This window comes from Oncorhynchus keta, chromosome 13 (genome assembly GCF_023373465.1).
Source record: "Oncorhynchus keta strain PuntledgeMale-10-30-2019 chromosome 13, Oket_V2, whole genome shotgun sequence".
In the NCBI taxonomy this organism is placed as follows: domain Eukaryota; kingdom Metazoa; phylum Chordata; class Actinopteri; order Salmoniformes; family Salmonidae; genus Oncorhynchus; species Oncorhynchus keta.
The window spans coordinates 35,610,460-35,630,783 of NC_068433.1; the positions used below are offsets into that span (position 1 = coordinate 35,610,460).

At 44.4% G+C, this 20,324-nt stretch overlaps 1 protein-coding gene across 1 annotated transcript; it reads right to left on the reverse strand.

Annotated features, from left to right (window-relative positions):
* Positions 1-3,955: 3,955 nt before the first annotated feature.
* LOC118372487 (transcription intermediary factor 1-alpha-like) lies at positions 3,956-19,999 on the reverse strand. The gene is made up of 17 exons (XM_035758408.2): positions 19,203-19,999; positions 18,930-19,048; positions 16,511-16,658; positions 16,198-16,330; positions 14,423-14,539; positions 14,180-14,294; positions 13,891-14,037; positions 13,600-13,714; positions 13,035-13,462; positions 9,335-9,466; positions 9,077-9,203; positions 8,893-8,947; positions 8,601-8,733; positions 8,102-8,475; positions 7,348-7,555; positions 7,107-7,262; positions 3,956-6,660 (listed from the first exon to the last, which is right to left on the reverse strand). The coding sequence occupies exons 1-17, from the start codon at positions 19,489-19,491 to the stop codon at positions 6,031-6,033; spliced, it is 3,426 nt and encodes a 1,141-aa protein (XP_035614301.1). The 5' UTR covers positions 19,492-19,999; the 3' UTR covers positions 3,956-6,030.
* Positions 20,000-20,324: the final 325 nt, after the last annotated feature.

The window sequence follows — 20,324 nt, forward strand, 5'->3', positions numbered from 1 at the left end:
ACAGGGCCCTGATCGACCATTATCGCTGCAGTCTGCGCAATGACGTTTGTCGGGAGCTGGCCTGCAGAGACACCACCCTCACATTTGACCAGCTGGTGGACCTGTCCATCCGGCTGGACAACCTGCTGGCTACTCCCGGTCGTTCAGATCGGGGTCTGGTTGTTCCATCCTCCCCCACCACCTCTCCAATACCCATGGAGCTGGTAGGGGCGGTGCGCAGGGAGACCGGAGGTTGCTGCACCATCTGTGGCCGCAGAGGTCACACTGCCAGTCGGTGCCAGGTTGGTTCCTCTGGGAATCGAGGCAGCAGGCAGGGCGCTCTGGCGTCACCCCAGGTGAGCCGACACCATTCTCACACAGAGCCCTCTGTTGTACCTATGTTTGTGTCTGTTACGTTCCCTGAATATTCCTGAATTTTATTGATAGTGCTTTAGCCTATAGTTTAGGGATCCCTATTGTTCCCGTGGATGTGCCCTTCCCCGTTCACGCATTAGATAGTCGACCATTAGGGTCAGGGTTAATTAGGGAGGTCACCGCGCCATTGGGCATGGTGCCTCCGGGGTGTGATACGGATAGAATTAGTCTCTTCCTTATTGACTCTCCTGCGTTTCCCGTGGTGCTGGGCCTACCCTGGTTAACTTGTCATAACCCCACTGTTTCTTGGCGACAGAGGGCTCTCACGGGGTGGTCGCGAGAGTGCTCAGGTAGGTGTTTAGGGGTTTCCGTTGGTGCTACTACGGTGGAGAGTCTAGACCAGGTCTCCACCGTGCGCATTGCCCCTGAATATGCCGATTTGGCTCTCACCTTCTCCAAAAAGAAGGCGACTCAATTACCACCTCATCAACAGGGCAATTGTGCGATAGATCTCCTGGCAGACGCTGCACTTCCCAGGAGTCACGTGTATCCCCTCTCACTCCACAGAGACGGAGGCTATGGAAACATACGTCTCCGAATCCCTGCGTCAGGGGTACCTTCGGTCCTCCACTTCACCCGCCTCCTCGAGTTTCTTTTTGTGAAGAAGAAGGAGGAAGGTCTACGCCGTGTATTGACTATCGGGGTCTGAATCAGATCACTGTGAGGTATATCTACCCGCTACCGCTCATAGCCACAGCAATAGAGTCAATGCACGGGTCGTGCTTCTTCACTAAACTAGATCTCAGGAGCGGTTACAATCTGATGCGTATCCGAGAGGGAGACGAGTGGAAGATGGCTTTCAGTACCACGTCTGGGCACTATTAGTACCTCGTCATGCAGTACGGGTTGATGAATGCGCCATCCGTCTTCCAAGCCTTTGTAGACAAGATTTTCAGGGACCTGCATGGGCAGAGTTAGTGGTGTATATAGATGACATTTTGATATACTCCGCTACATGTGCTGAGCATGTGTCCCTAGTGCGCAGAGTGCTTGGTCGCCTGTTGGAGCATGACCTGTATGTCAAGGCTGAGAAATGCCTGTTCTTCCAACAGTCCGTCTCCTTTCTAGGGTATTGCATTTCCACCTCAGGGGTGGAGATGGAGAGTGACCGCATTGCAGCCGTGCGTAATTGGCCGACTCCCACCACGGTAAAGGAGGTGCAGCGGTTCTTAGGGTTTGCCAACTACTACCGGAGGTTTATCCGGAGTTTTGGTCAGGCGGCGGCTCCCATTACCTCACTGCTGAAGAGGGGCTCGGTATGCTTGCAGTGGTCAGCTGAGGCGGACATGGCTTTTTGTCACCTGAGGGCTCTGTTTACCTCAGCTCCCGTGTTGGCCCATCCGGATCCCTCTTTGGCGTCCATAGTGGAGGTGGACGCGTCCGAGGCTCTCTCAGCACTTGGGTACGCCACCAAAGCTCCACCCCTGTGCCTTCTTCTCAAAGAAGCTCAGCCCGGCAGAGCGAAACTATGATGTGGGGGACCGGGAGCTGATGGCAGTCGTCAAGGCCTTGAAGGCATGGAGACATTGGCTTGAGGGGGCTAAACACCCGTTTTTTGAGCATGTGCTATGTGTCTATGTATACTGGGGAAAGTTGTTACATGTGAAGACTTGCCCCAAGGTCATTGAGACAACTTGCCCCAAACTGACATGTGTGCTAATGTTGGCTAAATCTCAAGGTTAGCTCGACATAGGACTGCAGCTAAAGTATCAAAATACACATTATTGTCTCCTCTACTCAGTGCAAAATTATAATTTTGAACATTCATACCTAATAAAGTTTCATTGCATAAAATGTCAATTGCAGATGTTTTACTTTTGAAGGAGAAAAATAAGAAAATTGTGCTCACCTCAGATTAGTGTCCTTGACCACATGTGAACAGGAAGTTGACCATAGAACATGTAGTCACCTAAAGTAGCTAATTGATTTATGAGATAGTGCCTCTAGTGTTGGAGTTATGAACAGTTTGACAATGTACCTCGCTCTCTCCTAATACCCACGTTCCCATTGCAATTGGAATATATTTTCTGATTAAAACAACTTGAAAATATATTTAAGATTACTTGAGTCTTTGAAAACCATTCTCTATTCTGGACCGCTGAGCGCTCCCGTCATTAAGGGGACAAAAGGAGAGAGTGAGTCGGCGTATAGGGAGGTCAGACAGTTTCTGAGAATCTCATGTATTGCAGTGGTGTAGCAAAACAGTGAGCATAATCTTGCTTTGGGGTATGGGGGATTGTAGGGCGTCATCTATCTCACTGTTGGTTTATTAGCCGATGTGGTGTCCATTAAAAACTCCAATTAACGCATTCCACGATATCTATGATATACAATTAGTGGCTATAGAGGTCAGTACACAGATATCAACTGAAGTAATGTACTCAAGATTTTGATTATATATTTTTTTACTACGTTTTCAGCATGTATTGGTGCTACCCAATGCAAATTATTTTTTCAAAGGACCTACTATGTGCATGACATGTTTTATAGGCCTAATATATTACTATACTATATATTACTATAGCAGGCTAAAGACATGTCATTTAACGGTTTTCATCTTATTGCCAAACAAATCACTTTCAAACATAGGCCACCTGAGCATGTTCATCCTCACCAAAATAATTCCAGCATCCAAACAGTGCATTGTGCACTTGTGCTATTTGATCAATTGAAACATACATCTTGTTACAAAACACCCAAAAGTGTAATGACATTCAATGATTGTAATTGGACCTACACTTTTGTAGCCTGAATTAATTCATAAGTTTTGCTGACATAAGGAACTTTTTTTTGTCACCGGAAAAAGGGTAGTGATATGGGACTGTCCCAAGATGAAAAGTGCAGCCACATGGGGATGTTTTTTTTAAACCATGACAGTAGTGTTATTCATTTAATTTGGAATAAGCTTTTATTTGTATATATACCACTGTAGAAGTACAGATTGCATTTTAAACAAATAGGAGAATGGTTAAAATAGCATTATTTAGAGACCCGCCAAAGTTTGACTTTGTTACATTCAGGGGGGCTCATGTCTCATAGGGGGCCTGAGACCCACCTGCCCCCTCTAATTCGTGCACTGATGCTACCATTTCACTGATAGAGATATTTGAGTATACAAGGTTGCATGATGCTCTGGTTTAAACAAGAAGTCTGGCTGCCTTACAACAGTGACTTGATAGGAACTGAATGGTCTCCTATCTCTACTTCAAAGACACTTATCAAGGAGGTTAAACAAGAAAACTAGCCTGACAACTCACGGTAAATTCTTCCGTTGCTCTGTCGTTTGCTACATACTTTAGTTTGAGGCTGCCATTATAGATGTGGTAAAGTGATCAATAGAACAAAATTAAAACAATGGAAATGCCATGGAAACGCATGGGGGAAGATGCAATGACATGAACATTGTTTATATGTGTATTTCACACTATGTTTGGGTAAAAATCTGAGTAAAATGCTTGTATGGATGTCAACCCCAGTACATGTTCATGTCATTGTCACCAATCAACTCCATTAGAGTTCAAAACAACTTCGACAAACACCATTGATTTCTCTGCTAGCTACTGTACCACAATAGCCCACTGTTTATTTGCTTAAATCACTGAACACAACAGGCGTCTATTTGAGCCAAGCTTCAATTTGAGCCAGGCATTCATTTCGCTAATGCACATAGCTTTTGCTCATTTGAATATTTGTTAAATTCCAGAATTCACTTCCATCATTTTAATACATTTTCTCATTTCCTACACTGTGTTATCATTTACTTTTGTCTTAGTATGCCTGTTAAAAAATATATTTAAAAAACATTTTATTTACAAAAGCAACATTCTCCTCTGACTGTGCATTTCCGGCGGTTCTTACTTTCGCCACTAGAAGGCAATCGGCTGATTTCTGGGGGTCTGTACTCCGGAAGTTGACTGTTTTTGGAAATTCCTGGTAACCTCTATTAACAATTCATGTAGACTCTGCATTTATTTGAAAGGGACATTTATTTTCTGAAATGTGGGCCATTACCCGGCTATTAAAACGGACAAGTGGCTATTTGAGACTCAGTGTTTAATTAAAGTTTTATTGTATGCTACCAGCTTATACCAACAGGAGTTAGCATTTAGCAGTCACGTCTAAACTTGAAAAGGGACTACTTCTAAATGTTATGCAGCGAAAACAGCCAAATCAGACTTTAGTAACCACAGTGGGCCTGTTACAATACATCAATCACGACGGATTTGACGAATATCCACTTTGTTAGATCAAATTTGTTGAATGGGCACCAACCTGGCATCCTTCTTCTATCCCCCCCAGTCTGCTTTCCAGTGACCTCTTTACAGCATCTATTGAAGTCTTGTGGTGGGGATGAGGGGCGTTGTACAAAACAAAGTCTTCATCGATTGGATCATCTCTATCCAATCAAGAGTATTAAAGTCAATTACACATTTTCTAACTGGACACTTTACCCACGTGTGTTCTGGCTCTGGCCCAACCCATCGGTCTCGGGACCAATCAGACGGCCCCGAATGTGTTCGCATTCGGTGAAGGGTTGGGGAGGTACTTAGATCCAGATTGATAGTGGAGAAGAAATTAACGTCCGTGGGTGTGGCGTAGTGTTCGGCAGACCAAGCCAGGGTAGCCAGGCAACAAGAAAACATGCAACAAGGAAAAGTGAGGGGAACAGTTTGGTTCTCTTTACATGCCAAAAAGCAATCAGCACCATTCGAGAACACTGCACGTTCATTCTGAGAAAAATATTTACATTTTGCATCCCTGTAATCTAGTGAACAGTCTTAAAGGTAGACTTTGCGAAATGACATTGCCACCAGCAGCACATCAGATATTAAGATGAGTAGATGCCAGGCTTCGCCCTCACACAGTATCTGCTCATGTGCACAGTTGGCTTCACGGTAGCCAGGGCACCAAAACAGCAGAGAAGTTGAGCCTCACGCGCTTTGTTGTCGCTGAAATTGACCCTCGATGCAGTTTACTTTTTGCATCTGTTATATCGCTGAGTCTACCTTTCAGAATACCTCCTTCACAAAAATTCTGAACAAGAGTAGCATATAATTTAACTAAATTATAACAAACACAACTACACATAAAAATGTCTGTTAAAAATAATTGACCAGAGTTAAGATATGATGTAGGGCTATGGTTTTCATGTAGTTCGGTCTTTGCAGCTATTTTTCCTTTAGAGTTGGATAAATAAACTTACATTATTAGAAATATACAGTATTATATGGCATTCATCTTTACAAAAGCCAACATGGAGAATTGCAGACAACTTATCAATAATGGACATTTGTGTTTTAAGATTGTTATTGTAGAAAGTTAATCAGTTACACCATGACTAACTTCTCAATCTCAGCAGACAGAACAGTCTGTGCATTATTAGTTCATACATGTAGCTACATTGCTTTGTAACAAGACAAACATTTGTGCATTCATTGTCCATCTCTGTACCCCGTTATACAACCTGGGTTTCTCGGTTTTATTTATTATTATTGCAAATCATATCAGAAAGTGTATGATGCAGCAAAGAGGTCTCCCTGTATTTTCAGACAACAGATCCTATAGATAATTCAAAAAGCTTTATTGTCCATCCAATTTACAGTGGAAGAACAAGAATCATTCCTCTTCTGCTTTGTCTCTCACTTCTTCAGTCATCCCCTTATTTTCTGTGGCTAAGCCTGCAGCAGGGCTGGTGTCCTGGGAGTCAGCAGTGCTGGTGCCCTGGGAGTCAGGAGGGTTGTCTGGGGTATCTGAGAGGGGTTGGGGGGCCTCCTCGCAGGGAGGGTTGTCTGGAGTATCTGAGAGGGGTTGGGGAGCCTCCTTGCTGGAAAGGCTGGGAGATGATGTACCCCTTATTGATGGATCTACTGGTTCAGTAGCATCAGAAGGTAGTGAGTCTTCTTTCACTGGAGAAGTCTCTTCCTCTTCCATGCTCTCTTCTAAAGGAGGTATCCCTTCTTCCTCCATCTCTCCTTCCACAGGATCCATCCCCTCTCCAGTTCCTTCTTTCTCCATAGAAGGCATCCCTTCTTCAACAGGTGTTAGGTCGTCCTCGACAGGGGGCATATCCCCTTCGTTAGGAGCCATCCCATCGTCTTCCATCCCTTCTTCCATCTCATCCTCCACAGGGGGTATCATGCCCTCCTCTCTGCCCCCAGGGAAGCTCCTGTCTTGGTAGAGGAACTTCAGCTGCTCCTCAAAGTACTCCTCCAGGCTTAGTCCTGCACCTCCCACCTCAGTGTCTGCCTGTCAATGAAACAAAACTTTTATGAAGTCTTTTTACATCAGTAGTAGTCAAAGTGCTTTACAGTTACCCGAGCTCAAAGACCAAGCAAAGCAGAAGCGAAAGCAGAAGCGAAAGCACTGTCGTAGGGAATAAAATAGGAAAACATGCACATTACTGTATGCTATGTATATCTATCTAATTAAACAAAACAGAAGTGTAGTGTCTTTGTCTGAATTCTGTTAACACATTTTGGGCTGGTTTCCCCAGACCTAAATTAACTCTTCAACTAGACATTGAGCATACTTTTAGTCCATTCTAAATAGGCTTAACTTGGGTCTGGGAAACCAGGGCATATTCAGTTGTGGTCCAATGCAAAAAAATTAAAAATAATAATTCTATTGTGGTACGCAAACACAATAATCGATTCCAAGTTTGTCATACTGTGTGTCGTGTAGTCTTGCCGTACCTGGTAATACTTTGCACAGTTCCTGAATATGAGCCTGACATCCTTGACAAACTCCTCAGCACTGCAGTAACGTGGGCTCTCCTTAGATTCCAGCCTGCTCTTCACTATGGACAGGTCCATTGGAGTCTCAATCAGCTCCTTATACTCTGGGATTGACTGGACATATCAGATGGAGGAACCATCATTACTTAACTGTGATAAATTAACCAAAATGAATGGCAGTTGGTAATTGCAGTCTTACCGACGGTGAGGCAGGCTCCTGGAAATCTGTACTGAACTCGTTGCAGTAGATGCAGAGCAACAGTCTCTCACATTTCCTTTTATCAACTGGAGGGAATCCCTCTGATCCTGGCTCCTCCTTCATGGCTGGCAATTCTCCCTGGCTATCTGGGTTATACTCCATCTCAGGACTGGTCAGGTCACGACAGAACGAACAGAACCACTCACCACTGGAAACATAGGGGGGTTAGTGAATTCACAATATTGCAGTCTCTCAATATTGCAATATATATAATATATATTACAAAGTACTGCTAAATAAATCACCCTTCAGAGACAGCTGTATTACATTTTTAATTATATATTTATTTATTTTGCCCTTTTTCTCCCAAATTTCATGGTATCCAATTGGTATTAAGTCTTGTTCCATCGCTGCAACTCCCGTACAGACTCAGAGAGGCGAAGGTCGAGAGCCGTGCTTCCTCCGAAACACAGTGCGCGATGGGACAAGAACATCCCTGCCGTCCAAACCCTCCCCTAAACCGGACGACCCCGGGCTAATTGTGAGCCGCCCCATGGGTCTCCTGGTCGCGGCCGGCTGTGACAGAACCTGAACTCAAACCAGGATCTCTCGTGGCACAGCCAGCACTGCAATGCAGTACCTTAGACCACTGCGCCACTTGGGAGGCCCAGGTGTATTACATTTAACAGGCAGAGCAGGCAGGACGGTGCAGCTGTGAGTGGCACATAAAAATTTAAAAGTAGGTGTTAATTACCTGGGAGATTCTCTAAGTGCAGGTATATGACAGTTCAGATGGAAGACTTTGGGACATCGGTCACAGCAGAGCAGTTCTCCCCCATTCTGACACACAGCGCACCAGTCTTCATTGGGGTCGTCTTCAGGGACACCTGGGGCCTTTTCTGGGTCTGGTTGGGGGTCTGCCTCTAGCTCTACCTGGGTCTCTGGCTGGGTCTCCGGCTGGGTCTCTGGCTGGGTCTCCGGCTGGGGCTCCGGCTGGGTCTCCAGCTGGGGCTCCAGCTGGGGCTCCACCATGGGTGCTGGGAGAGATTGCTGCTGGGGCTGGGGCTTGGGCTGGATTCCTGTACTGCTGTCTGGCAGGCTGGCTGAGGCTCCAACACTAGACTGCACCTGGAGGATGGAAGAGAGACTAGGGAGATTCTATCATCTTTCATACATGATTGTATACAATATACCTCTTTCAAAGGCAAACAGAGATGGACACACAGAGTGTGTGTAAATGTAGTCATACATACAAAGCTGACTTCGTCATCGTCCTCTGGTTCGTCCTTGATGACGATGATTGGTCCGGGGGATGACCTTCGCCGCCGCTTAGCTGAGGAGTGGGGAGCCGCCGCATTAGGCTCTGTGCGCTTCCAGGAAGCAGACCTTCAACACCGAACCACAGATATTACAACCAGGAACACATCAACCTAATGGTACAGATATTACAGCCAGGAACACATCCACCAAAAGGTACATACTGTGACCTTGGTGTGGGGTGTAAAGAGGACAGCACCCTGTGGTGTGGGAGTGTGGTTCACCTACCCTATGTTGGCTTCAGAGGAAGATTTGGACATGGGGGAATTCTGTCTTCCTTGTGCTGAGGAGAGAAAGAGAAAGGGGTTTTATTGAGAATAAATTATGATTGGGCATGAATAGCTCATTTAAATATATTTTATGTTTGTTTTAAATGTAACAAATGACGGAAGTGTGAGGGTGAGACGCCTACCATGTCTGTCTGTGAAGGCAGTAGCTAGGCTCGGAGCATAACTAGCTCTGGGGTTGGGCATGGATAATGATGATGAAGCTCCACTGGGGTCATTCCTCCTCAGTTGTGCGGCTTCCATCATGTTACGCTGAAAACAACCAGAGTATTCTATTTCTCGTTTGTGTGTGTGTGGCAAATACACAACCATAGAGACATAAAATACATGTAAATATATTAAATAATGAGTTTCAGCTTCAGTTTACAGGAAACCGCATGTACCTGGTGTATAGAGGCTTGAGTGCTGATGGGTCCTGTGTTGGGAGGGGGTGCATGAGAGTAGCGAGAGGTACCCTGTAGCACATCCATTGGTTTGGGAGGAAAGCTGGAGTTGTGGATGAGATCCCTCAGAGACTAGAATGGCACAAAAGTCAGAGGCAAGAATTTTTCACAAGTCTTGCAATTTGAAGGCGAATTATGACAAAAAAATACTAACCAAGGATTACTACAGACAATAACACAACTCAGTAAAAATGAATGCCCTGAATATATTCTACCATGCCCAGAAATCTGCTCCTTTTATTCTTTGTCCCCAACGCTCTAGGCGACCAGTTTTGATAGCCTTTAGCCGCACCCTCATACTACACCTCCTCTGTTCCGCGGGTGATGTGGAGGTAAACCCAGGCCGTGCATGTCCCCAGGCACCCTCATTCGTTGACTTCTGTGATCGAAAAAGCCTTGGTTTCATGCATGTCAACATCAGAAGCCTACTCCCTAAGTTTGTTTTACTCACTGCTTTAGCACACACTAACCCTGATGTCCTTGCCGTGTCTGAATCCTAGCTCAGGAAGGCCACCAAAAATTCTGAGATTTCCATACCCAACTATAACATTTTCCGTCAAGATAGAACTGCCAAAGGGGAGGAGTTGTGGTCTACTGCAGAGATAGCCTGCAAAGTAATGTCATACTTTCCAGGTCCATACACAAACATTTCGAACTACTAATTTTAAAAATTACTCTCTCCAGAAATAAGTCTCTCACTGTTGCCGCCTGCTACCGACCCCCTCAGCTCCCAGCTGTGCCCTGGACACCATTTGTGAATTGATCGCTCCCCATCTAGCTTCAGAGTTTGTTCTGTTAGGTGACCTAAACTGGGATATGCTTAACACCCCGACAGTCCTACAATCTAAGCTAGATGCCCTCAATCTCACACAAATCATCAAGGAACCCACCAGGTAAACCACCATCTGTAAACAAGGGCACCCTCATAGACGGCAACATGACCAACTGGCCCTCCAAATATACCTCCGCTGTGTTCAACCAGGATCTCAGCGATCACTGCCTGTATCCGCTACGGATCCGCAGTCAAACGACCACCCCTTATCACTGTCAAACGCTCCCTAAAACACTTCTGCGAGCAGGCCTTTCTAATCGACCTGGCCCGGGTATCCTGGAAGGATATTGACCACATCCCGTCAGTTGAGGATGCCTGGTCATTCTTTAAAAGTAACTTCCTCACCATTTTAGATAAGCATGCTCCGTTCAAAAAATGCAGAACTAAGAACAGATATAGCCCTTGGTTCACTCCAGACCTGACTACCCTCGACCAGCACAAAAACATCCTGTGGCGGACTGCAATAGCATCGAATAGTCCCCGCGATATGCAACTGCTCAGGGAAGTCAGGAACCAATACACGCAGTCGGTCAGGAAAGCCAAGGCCAGCTTCTTCAGGCAGAAATTTGCATCCTGTAGTTCCAACTCCAAAACTTTCTGGCACACTATAAAGCCCATGGAGAACAAGAGCACCTCCTCCCAGCTGCCCACTGCACTGAGGCTAGGTAACACGGTCACCACCGATAAATCTATGATTATCGAAAACTTCAACAAGCATTTCTCAACGGCTGGCCATGCCTTCCTCCTGGCTACTCCCCCCACAGGTACTCGCCCAAGCCTCTCCAGGTTCTCATTTACCCAAATCCAGATAGCAGATGTTCTGAAAGAGCTGCAAAACCTGGACCCGTACAAATCAGCTGGGCTTGACAATCTGGACCCTCTATTTCTGAAACTATCCGCCGCCATTACCAGCCTGTTCAACCTCTCTTTCATATTGTCTGAGATCCCCAAGGATTGGAAAGCTGCCGCAGTCATCCCCCTCTTCAAAGGGGGAGACACCCTAGACCCAAACTGTTACAGACCTATATCCACCCTGCCCTGCCTATCTAAGGTCTTCGAAAGCCAAGTCAACAAACAGGTCACTGACCATCTCGAATTCCACCGTACCTTCTCCGCTGTGCAATCTGGTTTCTGAGCCGGTCACGGGTGCACCTCAGCCACGCTCAAGGTACTAAACGATATCATAACCGCCATCGATAAAAGACAGTACTGTGCAGCAGTCTTCGTCGACCTGGCCAAGGCTTTCGACTCTGTCAATCACCATATTCTTATTGGCAGACTCAGTACCCTCGGTTTTTCTAATGACTGACTTGCCTGGTTCTCCAACTACTCGGAGGGCATGTTGTCCGGTCCTCTGGCAGTCTCTATGGGGGTGCCACAGGGTTCAAATCTCGGGCCGACTCTTTTCTCTGTATATATCAATGATGTTGCTCTTGCTGCGGGCGATTCCCTGATCCACCTCTACGCAGATGACACCATTCTGTATACTTCCGGCCCTTCCTTGGACACTGTGCTATCTAACCTCCAAACGAGCTTCAACGCCATACAACACTCCTTCCGTGGCCTCCAACTGCTCTTAAACGCTAGTAAAACCAAATGCATGCTTTTCAACCGTTCGCTGCCTGCACCCGCACGCCCGACTAGCATCACCACCCTGGATGGTTCCGACCTAGAATATGTGGACATCTATAAGTACCTAGGTGTCTGGCTAGACTGTAAACTCTCTAGACTCATATCAAACATCTCCAATCTAGAGTCGGCTTTCTATTCCGCAACAAAGCCTACTTCACTCTTGCCGCCAAATTTACCCTAGTAAAACTGACTATCCTACCAATCCTCGACGATGTCATCTACAAAATAGCTTCCAATACTCTACTCAGCAAACTGGATGCAGTTTATCACAGTGCCATCCGTTTTGTTACTAAAGCACTTTATACCACCCCCACCACTGCGACCTGTATGCTCTAGTCGGCTGGCCCTCGCTACATATTTGTCGCCAGACCCACTGGCTTCAGATCATCTACAAGTCCATGCTAGGTAAAGCTCCACCTTATATCAGTTCACTGGTCACGATGGCAACACCCACCGTAGCACGCGCTCCAGCAGGTGTATCTCACTGATCATCCCTAAAGCCAACACCTCATTTGGCCGCCTTCCGTTCCAGTTCTCTGCTGCCTGTGACTGGAACGAATTGCAAAAATCGCTGAAGTTGGAGACCTTTATCTCCCTCACCAACTTCAAACATCTGCTATCTGAGCAGCTAACCGATCGCTGCAGCTGTACATAGTCCATCGGTATATAGCCCACCCAATTTACCTACCTCATCCCCATACTGTTTATATTTATTTACTTTTCTGCTCTTTTGCACACCAGTATCTCTACCTGTACATGACCATCTGATCATTTATCACTCCAGTGTTATTCTGCAAAATTGTAATTATTCGCCTACCTCCTCATGCCTTTTGCATACAATGTATATACTCTTTTTTTTCTACTGTGTTATTGACTTGTTAATTGTTTACTCCATGTGTAACTCTGTGTTGTCTGTTCACACTGCTATGCTTTATCTTGGCCAGGTCGCAGTTGTAAATGAGAACTTGTTCTCAACTAGTAAATAAAGGTGAAATAAAAAAAAGAATCATAACTGGTGCCTTTGCATCAGCTTGTCTCCATTTTATCACAACTGAAATAGCATGTTCTCAGTGGCTCAGTCTCATTGTACACCGTCTGATAACAACAAAGAGCAAATCTACAACTTAAAAAGGGATAAGGAATATTTACATATTTTTTAAAGAATAACACAAATACCTGAGGAGGGAATCCTGCGTTTTGCAGCATAGAGGTGGGGCTCCTGGGGTTGGGATGGGTTTGGGGCCCGTAACTCCGGCCCGGCTGCTGGATCTGGACCATGTTGGGGGGACCTTGCGACGGAGAACCCCCCTGGTGGGGCCTCTGTGGAGGGGGGCCCCCTGGCCCTGGGAGCTTCAGGCCCTGCTGGTACCAGGACCAGTGGTTGGGAGGGGGCTGTCCAGCCCTGTTGGGGTGCTGGGCAAGCTTCTCTACCTGCAGCTGGAGCTGAGCCAGGGTGCTCCCACGCTGGTGGGCGGAGGAGCCTGGAGGGAAAGCCCCGGGAGGGCCCTCTCCTCTGGGGCCGGGCTGGCTGGGGTGGCCAGGAGGGAAGCCCTGCTGCATGGAACTGGGCTGCCGACCAGGGATTCTCTCTACTGCCAAAGACCCTTAGGAAATACACAGAAACATGAAAAAAAAATCAACAATTCAACAAAAATTCAACAATGTCTGCATTTAACATCATGGGGATAATTTTGAATTATGCCTACAGTATCTGTCAGAACTGAAGTTTTGGCGTTCTTACCAAGATCGACATTTGAGGCCCAGAAACCGGAGCGACACTGGAAGCGGACTGAGCTCTGAGGGACGATGGATGCGTTACAGTTGGCCCTCATTAGGTAATGGATTTGGCAAAGAATCTGAAAGAAAAGGTTTCTGAATCACTCAAATTGAAGTAGTCTAATGCTTATGAAAATAACAAATTCAGTTTTCAATGTGAATTTCTACGCAACTGTCTGAACAATTTAGGTCAACATTGGGATTAAAAGGTAGGCGAAAATAAATCAATCTCCCCAGTGAAAGTCATGGTTCCTACCAGTCTCTTGCAGTACAGGAGAGCTGTGCCACTGTGACTGGCTGTGGCCCACTTGGTGAAGTTGATGACGTGATCTAGATGTCTGGTCAGGTGGCTGACATCTTCTTGTTGTTTCTTTAGTCCGACCTCATGGTCCTTCGTCAGTGTCTGACACAACCACCATGATTAGCACAAAACTACTTACAAATATGCTTACAAAGTGTGATTAGCGCCATGTCAGCAGAAGTGTACATTATTTTATTATGTGTTGGAATGACGTGATTGCTCATGTCCTGTTTAACAAGCATACCTCAAGTTGATTGACCAAGATTTTTCCCTTTCTGTTGATCTCCATGATCAAGTTGCAAATTGACTTCTTTATCTCATTGGTGACAGACTTGCGGTTTTCATCGACTTGCTGGAGTCTGAAAGAATAAAGATAGTAGAAAAGCAGGAAATTATGAGTTTGCCTGTAGTCAGTCATGCTATTGAACATGTCTATGTACATAACATATGAGTTTAGTTCACGTGTTTAGTGTATGTAATAAATTACCCATTGTTGATGCAATTGGACACTTCTTCTATGGCTTTCCTCTTCTCCTGTAGCTGATGCGTCATGTTTTCCAGGTGTTGCCTGTGGTTTCTGTAGGCGTCTTCAAGGAACTGGTAACTGGAGAGAAAATATATGCAGAGTGTAATGGGAAATTACTTGAGTAATTATTTTTCTGTATTTGATTTACTGGTGATATGGATTGATGTGTAAAAAACATGACAGTATGTGCTGGGAGACAGACAGATGCGTTCCCTTGGGGAAGGGAAACAGGAGTTAACCACATATGTTTAAGTACCATATCTAATTAAGTCATGTTGCACCTGTTAGTCTATAATTATCTGTTGTAACAAATTTACTGAGTTAAAGCTCATATAAGGAAATCAGCCAATTAAAATAAATTAGGCCCTAATCTATGGATTTCATATGACTGGGCAGGGAGCAGAGCCAAAGGGAAATTGCTAGCTACCATCTGTACAAAGGGCTTTATTACAGGCAGAAATACTCCTCAGTTTCAGGTGAAGAAGCCGGATGCGGAGGTCCTGGGCTGGCGTGGTTACATGTGGTCTGTGGTTGTGAGGCCGGTTTGACATACTGCCAAATTCTCTAAAACAACATTGGAGGCGTCTTATGGTAGAGAAATGAACATTCAATTCTCTGGCAACAACTCTGGTAGACATTCCTGCAGTCAGCATGCCAATTGCATGCGATATCTGTGGCATTGTGTTGTGTGACAAAACTGCACATTTTAGAGTTGTCTTTTATTGTCCCTAGGACAGGATGCACCGGTGTAATGATCATGCTGTTTATTCAGCTTCTTGATATGCCACACCTGTCAGGTGGATGGATTGTCTTGACAAAGGAGAACTGTTCACTAACAGGGATATAAACAAATTTGTGCACCAAATTTGAGAGAAATAAGCTTTTTGTGCATATGGAAAATGTATGGTATCTTTTATTTCAGATCATGAAACTTGGGACCAACACTTTACATGTTACATTATATTTTTGTTAAGTATAAGTTGATGTTCCGACCTTTGACCTGTTTAACTGCTAGTATCAAATGTCTGCCCGTGTTGAATGTTATGGTTAAAGTTTGACTGAGCCTAGGGCACACTGATAATGTAATGTATCTATCTGAGAGACAGATTCTGTAGCAGTTGATGTGACTTCCTTTACAAGCCTCTTGGGCTGTGTTTACAGAACCTTCGGTGCTATGTGATTAACGAATAATTAGAGGTGTTCTCCCTGAATTCTTGTAATAAACAAGATAGATTTGTATTGATATTATCAACGACTGCTCTCCTTGTTGTTCACCTAAAAATTCCCACAGAGGATTAATACCAACACATGAAGCACAGGTACAAAAACAATACTTCAAAATATAGAACCAGTTTGAGCATAATATTGACTATTGAAGGTTTCAACCCAGGCCTCCGATAGCTAGGTCTCGTTACATTAAAGTCGTTTAGCAGATGCTCTTATCCAGAGCGACTTCCAGTTAATGCTAGCAGATACAGCATGCTAGCAGAAGCCCATAGACTTCCAGTCATTGCGCTTACACTAGTTAGCATTGGCTTGCAAAACTAACTTCCTTCCTTCATACTGGACACAGAGCCATAAGAATTGTATCCACTAGTTCATCCGACTCTGGGTAAGTAGATAAGGGGTCTCATCATCAAAATCCCAAAGTATCCCTTTAAGGTAGCTAAGCACGACAAAAGAGATTCTCTGACACTAACCTGGAAACAAAGGGTGAATAAATAATGTGGTCATACTTGTGGTCTTTGTGCTTGAGCAGCTGACAGTCCCTGCATGTGAGACGGTCACAGGTCTCACAGAACAGTTTGAGGGGCTCCTGCTTGTGGATGTCACAGAACACTGGCTTCTGTGAGGACGCACCCACAGCCTCTGGAATAAAGACAAGAATTTAGCATATAACAAAATAAATCACTATGCATTTACCTGTCTACACATTTGTGATTTGGTTTCATAGATTTTGTTGTACCTACCACCTTCCTTGGCCCTGGACATTATATTTTCTTACAGTATACAATTCAGAAAGCAACATATTTTCATAGAGTAGGCTACCTGGGGACATCTCCTCCTTCTGCCGTATGGTATGATCCCTGGTGAACTTGACCCTCTGGTGGGCCTCAATACACGTCACACACAGGAACTCCACACACTCCACACAGAACCCCGTGGCCTCGGTGTTGTCATCACAACTCATACACACCTGGAAATAGGGAAGGGAGAACATATGAGCAAGAACTGGCTTTTGCTTGAATCCATGATTTTAGTCCTATGCAAGGCAACGTTTCAGTGGTGACATGGTATACAGTGCCTTCAGAAAGTATTCACACTCAACTTTTTCCACATGTGTTACAGTCTGAATTTAAAATGGATTAAATAGAGATCTGTTGTCACTGGCTTCCACACAATACACCATAATGTCAAAGTGGTATTATGTGGTATTATATTAGGTTAAATGTCTTGAGTCAATAAGTATTCAATCTCTTGTTATGGCAAGCCTAAATAAGTTCAGAAGTAAAAATGTACTTAACATACGTTGCATGGACTCTGTGTTTAACATGATTTTTGAATGAATTCCTGTGTACCCCACAATTATCTGTAAGGTCCCTCAGTTGAGCAGTGAATTTCAAACACAGATTAAACCACAAAAAAACAGGAAGGATTTCCAATGCCCTGCAAAGGGCACCTCTATTAGTAGATGGGTAAAAATGCGAAGCTGACATTGAATATCCCTTTGAGCATGGCAAAGTTATTATTTACACTTTTGCCTGTCAATACACCCCATCACTACAAAGGCACAGGTGTCTTTCCTAACTCAGTTGCCGGAGAGGAAGGAAACCACTCATGGATTTCACCATGAGGCCGAAGGTGACTTTAAAAAACAGTTTGAGTTTAATTGCAGTGATAGGAGAACTCTGACGATGGAGCAACATTGTAGTTCCGCCACAATACCAACCTAATAGACAAGAGTGAAAAGGAAGCCTGTAGAGAACAAAAATATTGCAAAACCTGCCTTCTGTTTGCAACAAGGCACTAAAGTAATACTGCAAAATATGTGGCAAAGCAATTAACATTTCGTCTTGAATACAGTGTTTTATTTGGGGCAAATCCAATACAACGCATTACTAAGTACTACTCTCCATATGGTCATGCATAGTGGTGGTTTCACCATGTTATGGGTATGCTTGTTATAGTTAAGGACTGGGAAGTTTATCCAGGATAAAAAAATAAACCGAGCTAAGCATAGGCAAAATCCTAGAGGGAAACCTGGTTCAGTCTGCTTTCCACCAGACACTGGGAGATTAATTCACATTTCAGCAGGGCAATAACCTAAAACACTAGGAAAAATCGACACTGGAGTTTCTTATCAATAAGACATTGAGTGCCGAGTTCAAGTTATTACTTAAATATGCTTGAAAATCTATGGCAAGACGTGAAAATGGTTGTCTAGCAATGATCAACAACCAATTTGACAGAGCTTGAAGAATTTTGAAAAGGATCATTGACAAATGTTGCACAATCCATGTGTGGAAAGCTCTTAGAGTTACCCAGAAAGACTCACAGGTGTACTTGCTGTTTCTACAAAGTATTGACTCAGGGGTGTGAATACTTATGTTGTCACCAAAGCTCCATCCATATACTACCCACCACTGCGACCTGTATGCTCTCGTTGGCTGGCCCTCACTACATATTCAGCACCAAACCCACAGCTCCAGGTCATCTATAAGTCTTTGCTTGGTAAAGCCCCACCTTATCTCAGCTCACTGGTCACCATAGCAGCACCCACCCATAGCACGCGCTCCAGCAGGTATATTTCACTTGTCATCCCCAAAGCCAACACTTATTTTGGCCACCTTTCCTTACAGTTCTCTGCTGCCAATGACTGGAATGAATATTTCTGTTCTCTACTTGCACATCTGCCATTCCAGTGTTAATGCTAAATTGTAATTATTTCGCCTTCATGGCCTATTTATGGCCTGTACCTCCCTACTCTTCTACATTTGCACAAACTGTACATAGATTTTTCTATTGTGTGATTGACTGTACGTTTGTTTATGTGAAACTCTGTTGTTTTTGTCGCACTGCTTTGCTTTATCTTGGCCAGGTCGTAGTTGTAAATGAGAACTTGTTCTCAACTGGCCTACCTGGTTAAATGAAGGTGAAATAAATGAAAAATTGAGTTTTGTATTTAATTTTGAATACATTTGTAACAACTTCTAAAAACATGTTTTCACTTTGTCATTATGGGGTATTGTGTGTAGATGGGTGAGAAAAAACAGGCTGTAACACAACAAAAGGTGGAATAAGTAAAGGGGTATGAATACTTTCTGAAGGCACGGTAAGTGTCCTGGGTCTCGGTCAGTAAGCACTTACTACCTGACCTTAACAGACAAGGATTCACCATCTGAAAAATGTTTTCCCCACTCGAGTGTACCATTTGTCACCCTTTATCTGATAACCAATATTAACGCACCTGACTGGTCTTCTCCACTGTGCTGCTGGGAACCTCCACAGAGTCCTTCACAAAGAAGTTATCAAGCACCTCCACCTCCCAGCACTCTTGTCGACAAACTGGGCAGCGGATCACATTGACTGGAGCCAGGGGAATAACATACACAGGAATGAGTAAGATATCTTCTAATATCAAGTTACAAAAGACATCTGCATTTTAATGAAAAGTTGCAATGATCATCCTGCACTTCAGTACAGTTATCAACTTCCCGATAAACAAACTGACGGATCTCACGTGGTTTCGAGTTGTCCGCTTGAAGTTGCGGGTCGCGACGTTGTTCACTGTTGACTAAGTTCCTTGAAGGGGGTGGAAGACACTTCTTGCAGAAAGAGTGGAGGCACGGCAGAAGTTTCGGCTCTCGATTGTGGAAATTCAACTTACAGACAGGGCAAGTGTCCATGAGACCGATGCTACCTCCTAGCTGTTTCGCCCTCTCCTCTTCAGCTGGCAAGCTCTCTGCCTCGTTTTCCACTATAATAACAAGGTCATCGTTGTCCACAGCAGCTTCTGGGCTCTCATCCATTGTCTCTGTTTTTGCTTTGTGCCTATTCAAGATGGACTTGAGTGCTTGGAAACCAGTCACTGTTAGCTAGCTAGCGGATACTAGCTAATGTTAGCTAGTATCTCTGCAGTCTGTTACAGTCTAAATCAGTTGGGCATATGCCTTGCTTGAGCAAAGTTCATGGTTCCTACATAATACTACCTCCCGAAATTAAACACAGTGATGGCAGGTTTGGCCAACATTAGTATAAAATCACAAATTGAAAGTGTTAAACTCTGCGGTTGGGAAGCTAGATGGCTAACGATAGCTAGATGACACAGTTGCTACCACGAAGGATGACGTAATTTAGTTATTAAATAGCTGCCTAGTGTCAATGAAACTGAACAATAGTAGAGGACACCGAATAGTAATTTTGTACAATAAACGTGCAATACAAACTTCTATCAATGGAAATTGCTAGCTACCATCTGTACAAGCAACATTCTTTCCCCCCCAAAAAAACACACACGGAGTGCCCAGCATGCACTCCGATATTTTATGGTACAGCGACCATTTCAGGCCAAAATAGCTTGTGAACTTCGAAAGGCGTTTTTAATTGTTCAAGGCAATCAACACAAGCAAATAAATGTACCAAGTAAAAAAAAACTGTTAATTTATTTGAATTCTTTGAATCGCTCCCAAAGTCCCTGCCAGCAAAACCCAGTAGCCTGGGGAGGAGTTGATCTCCTCTCAAATGTCCTCTCTGGACTTCTGTACCTGGACTTCCATATGTTGTAATATAAAACATATCTTCTATCTTCTACTGTAGAAAGGTGAATATTTTAAGAACGTTTGAAAGGCATATACTCAAATGT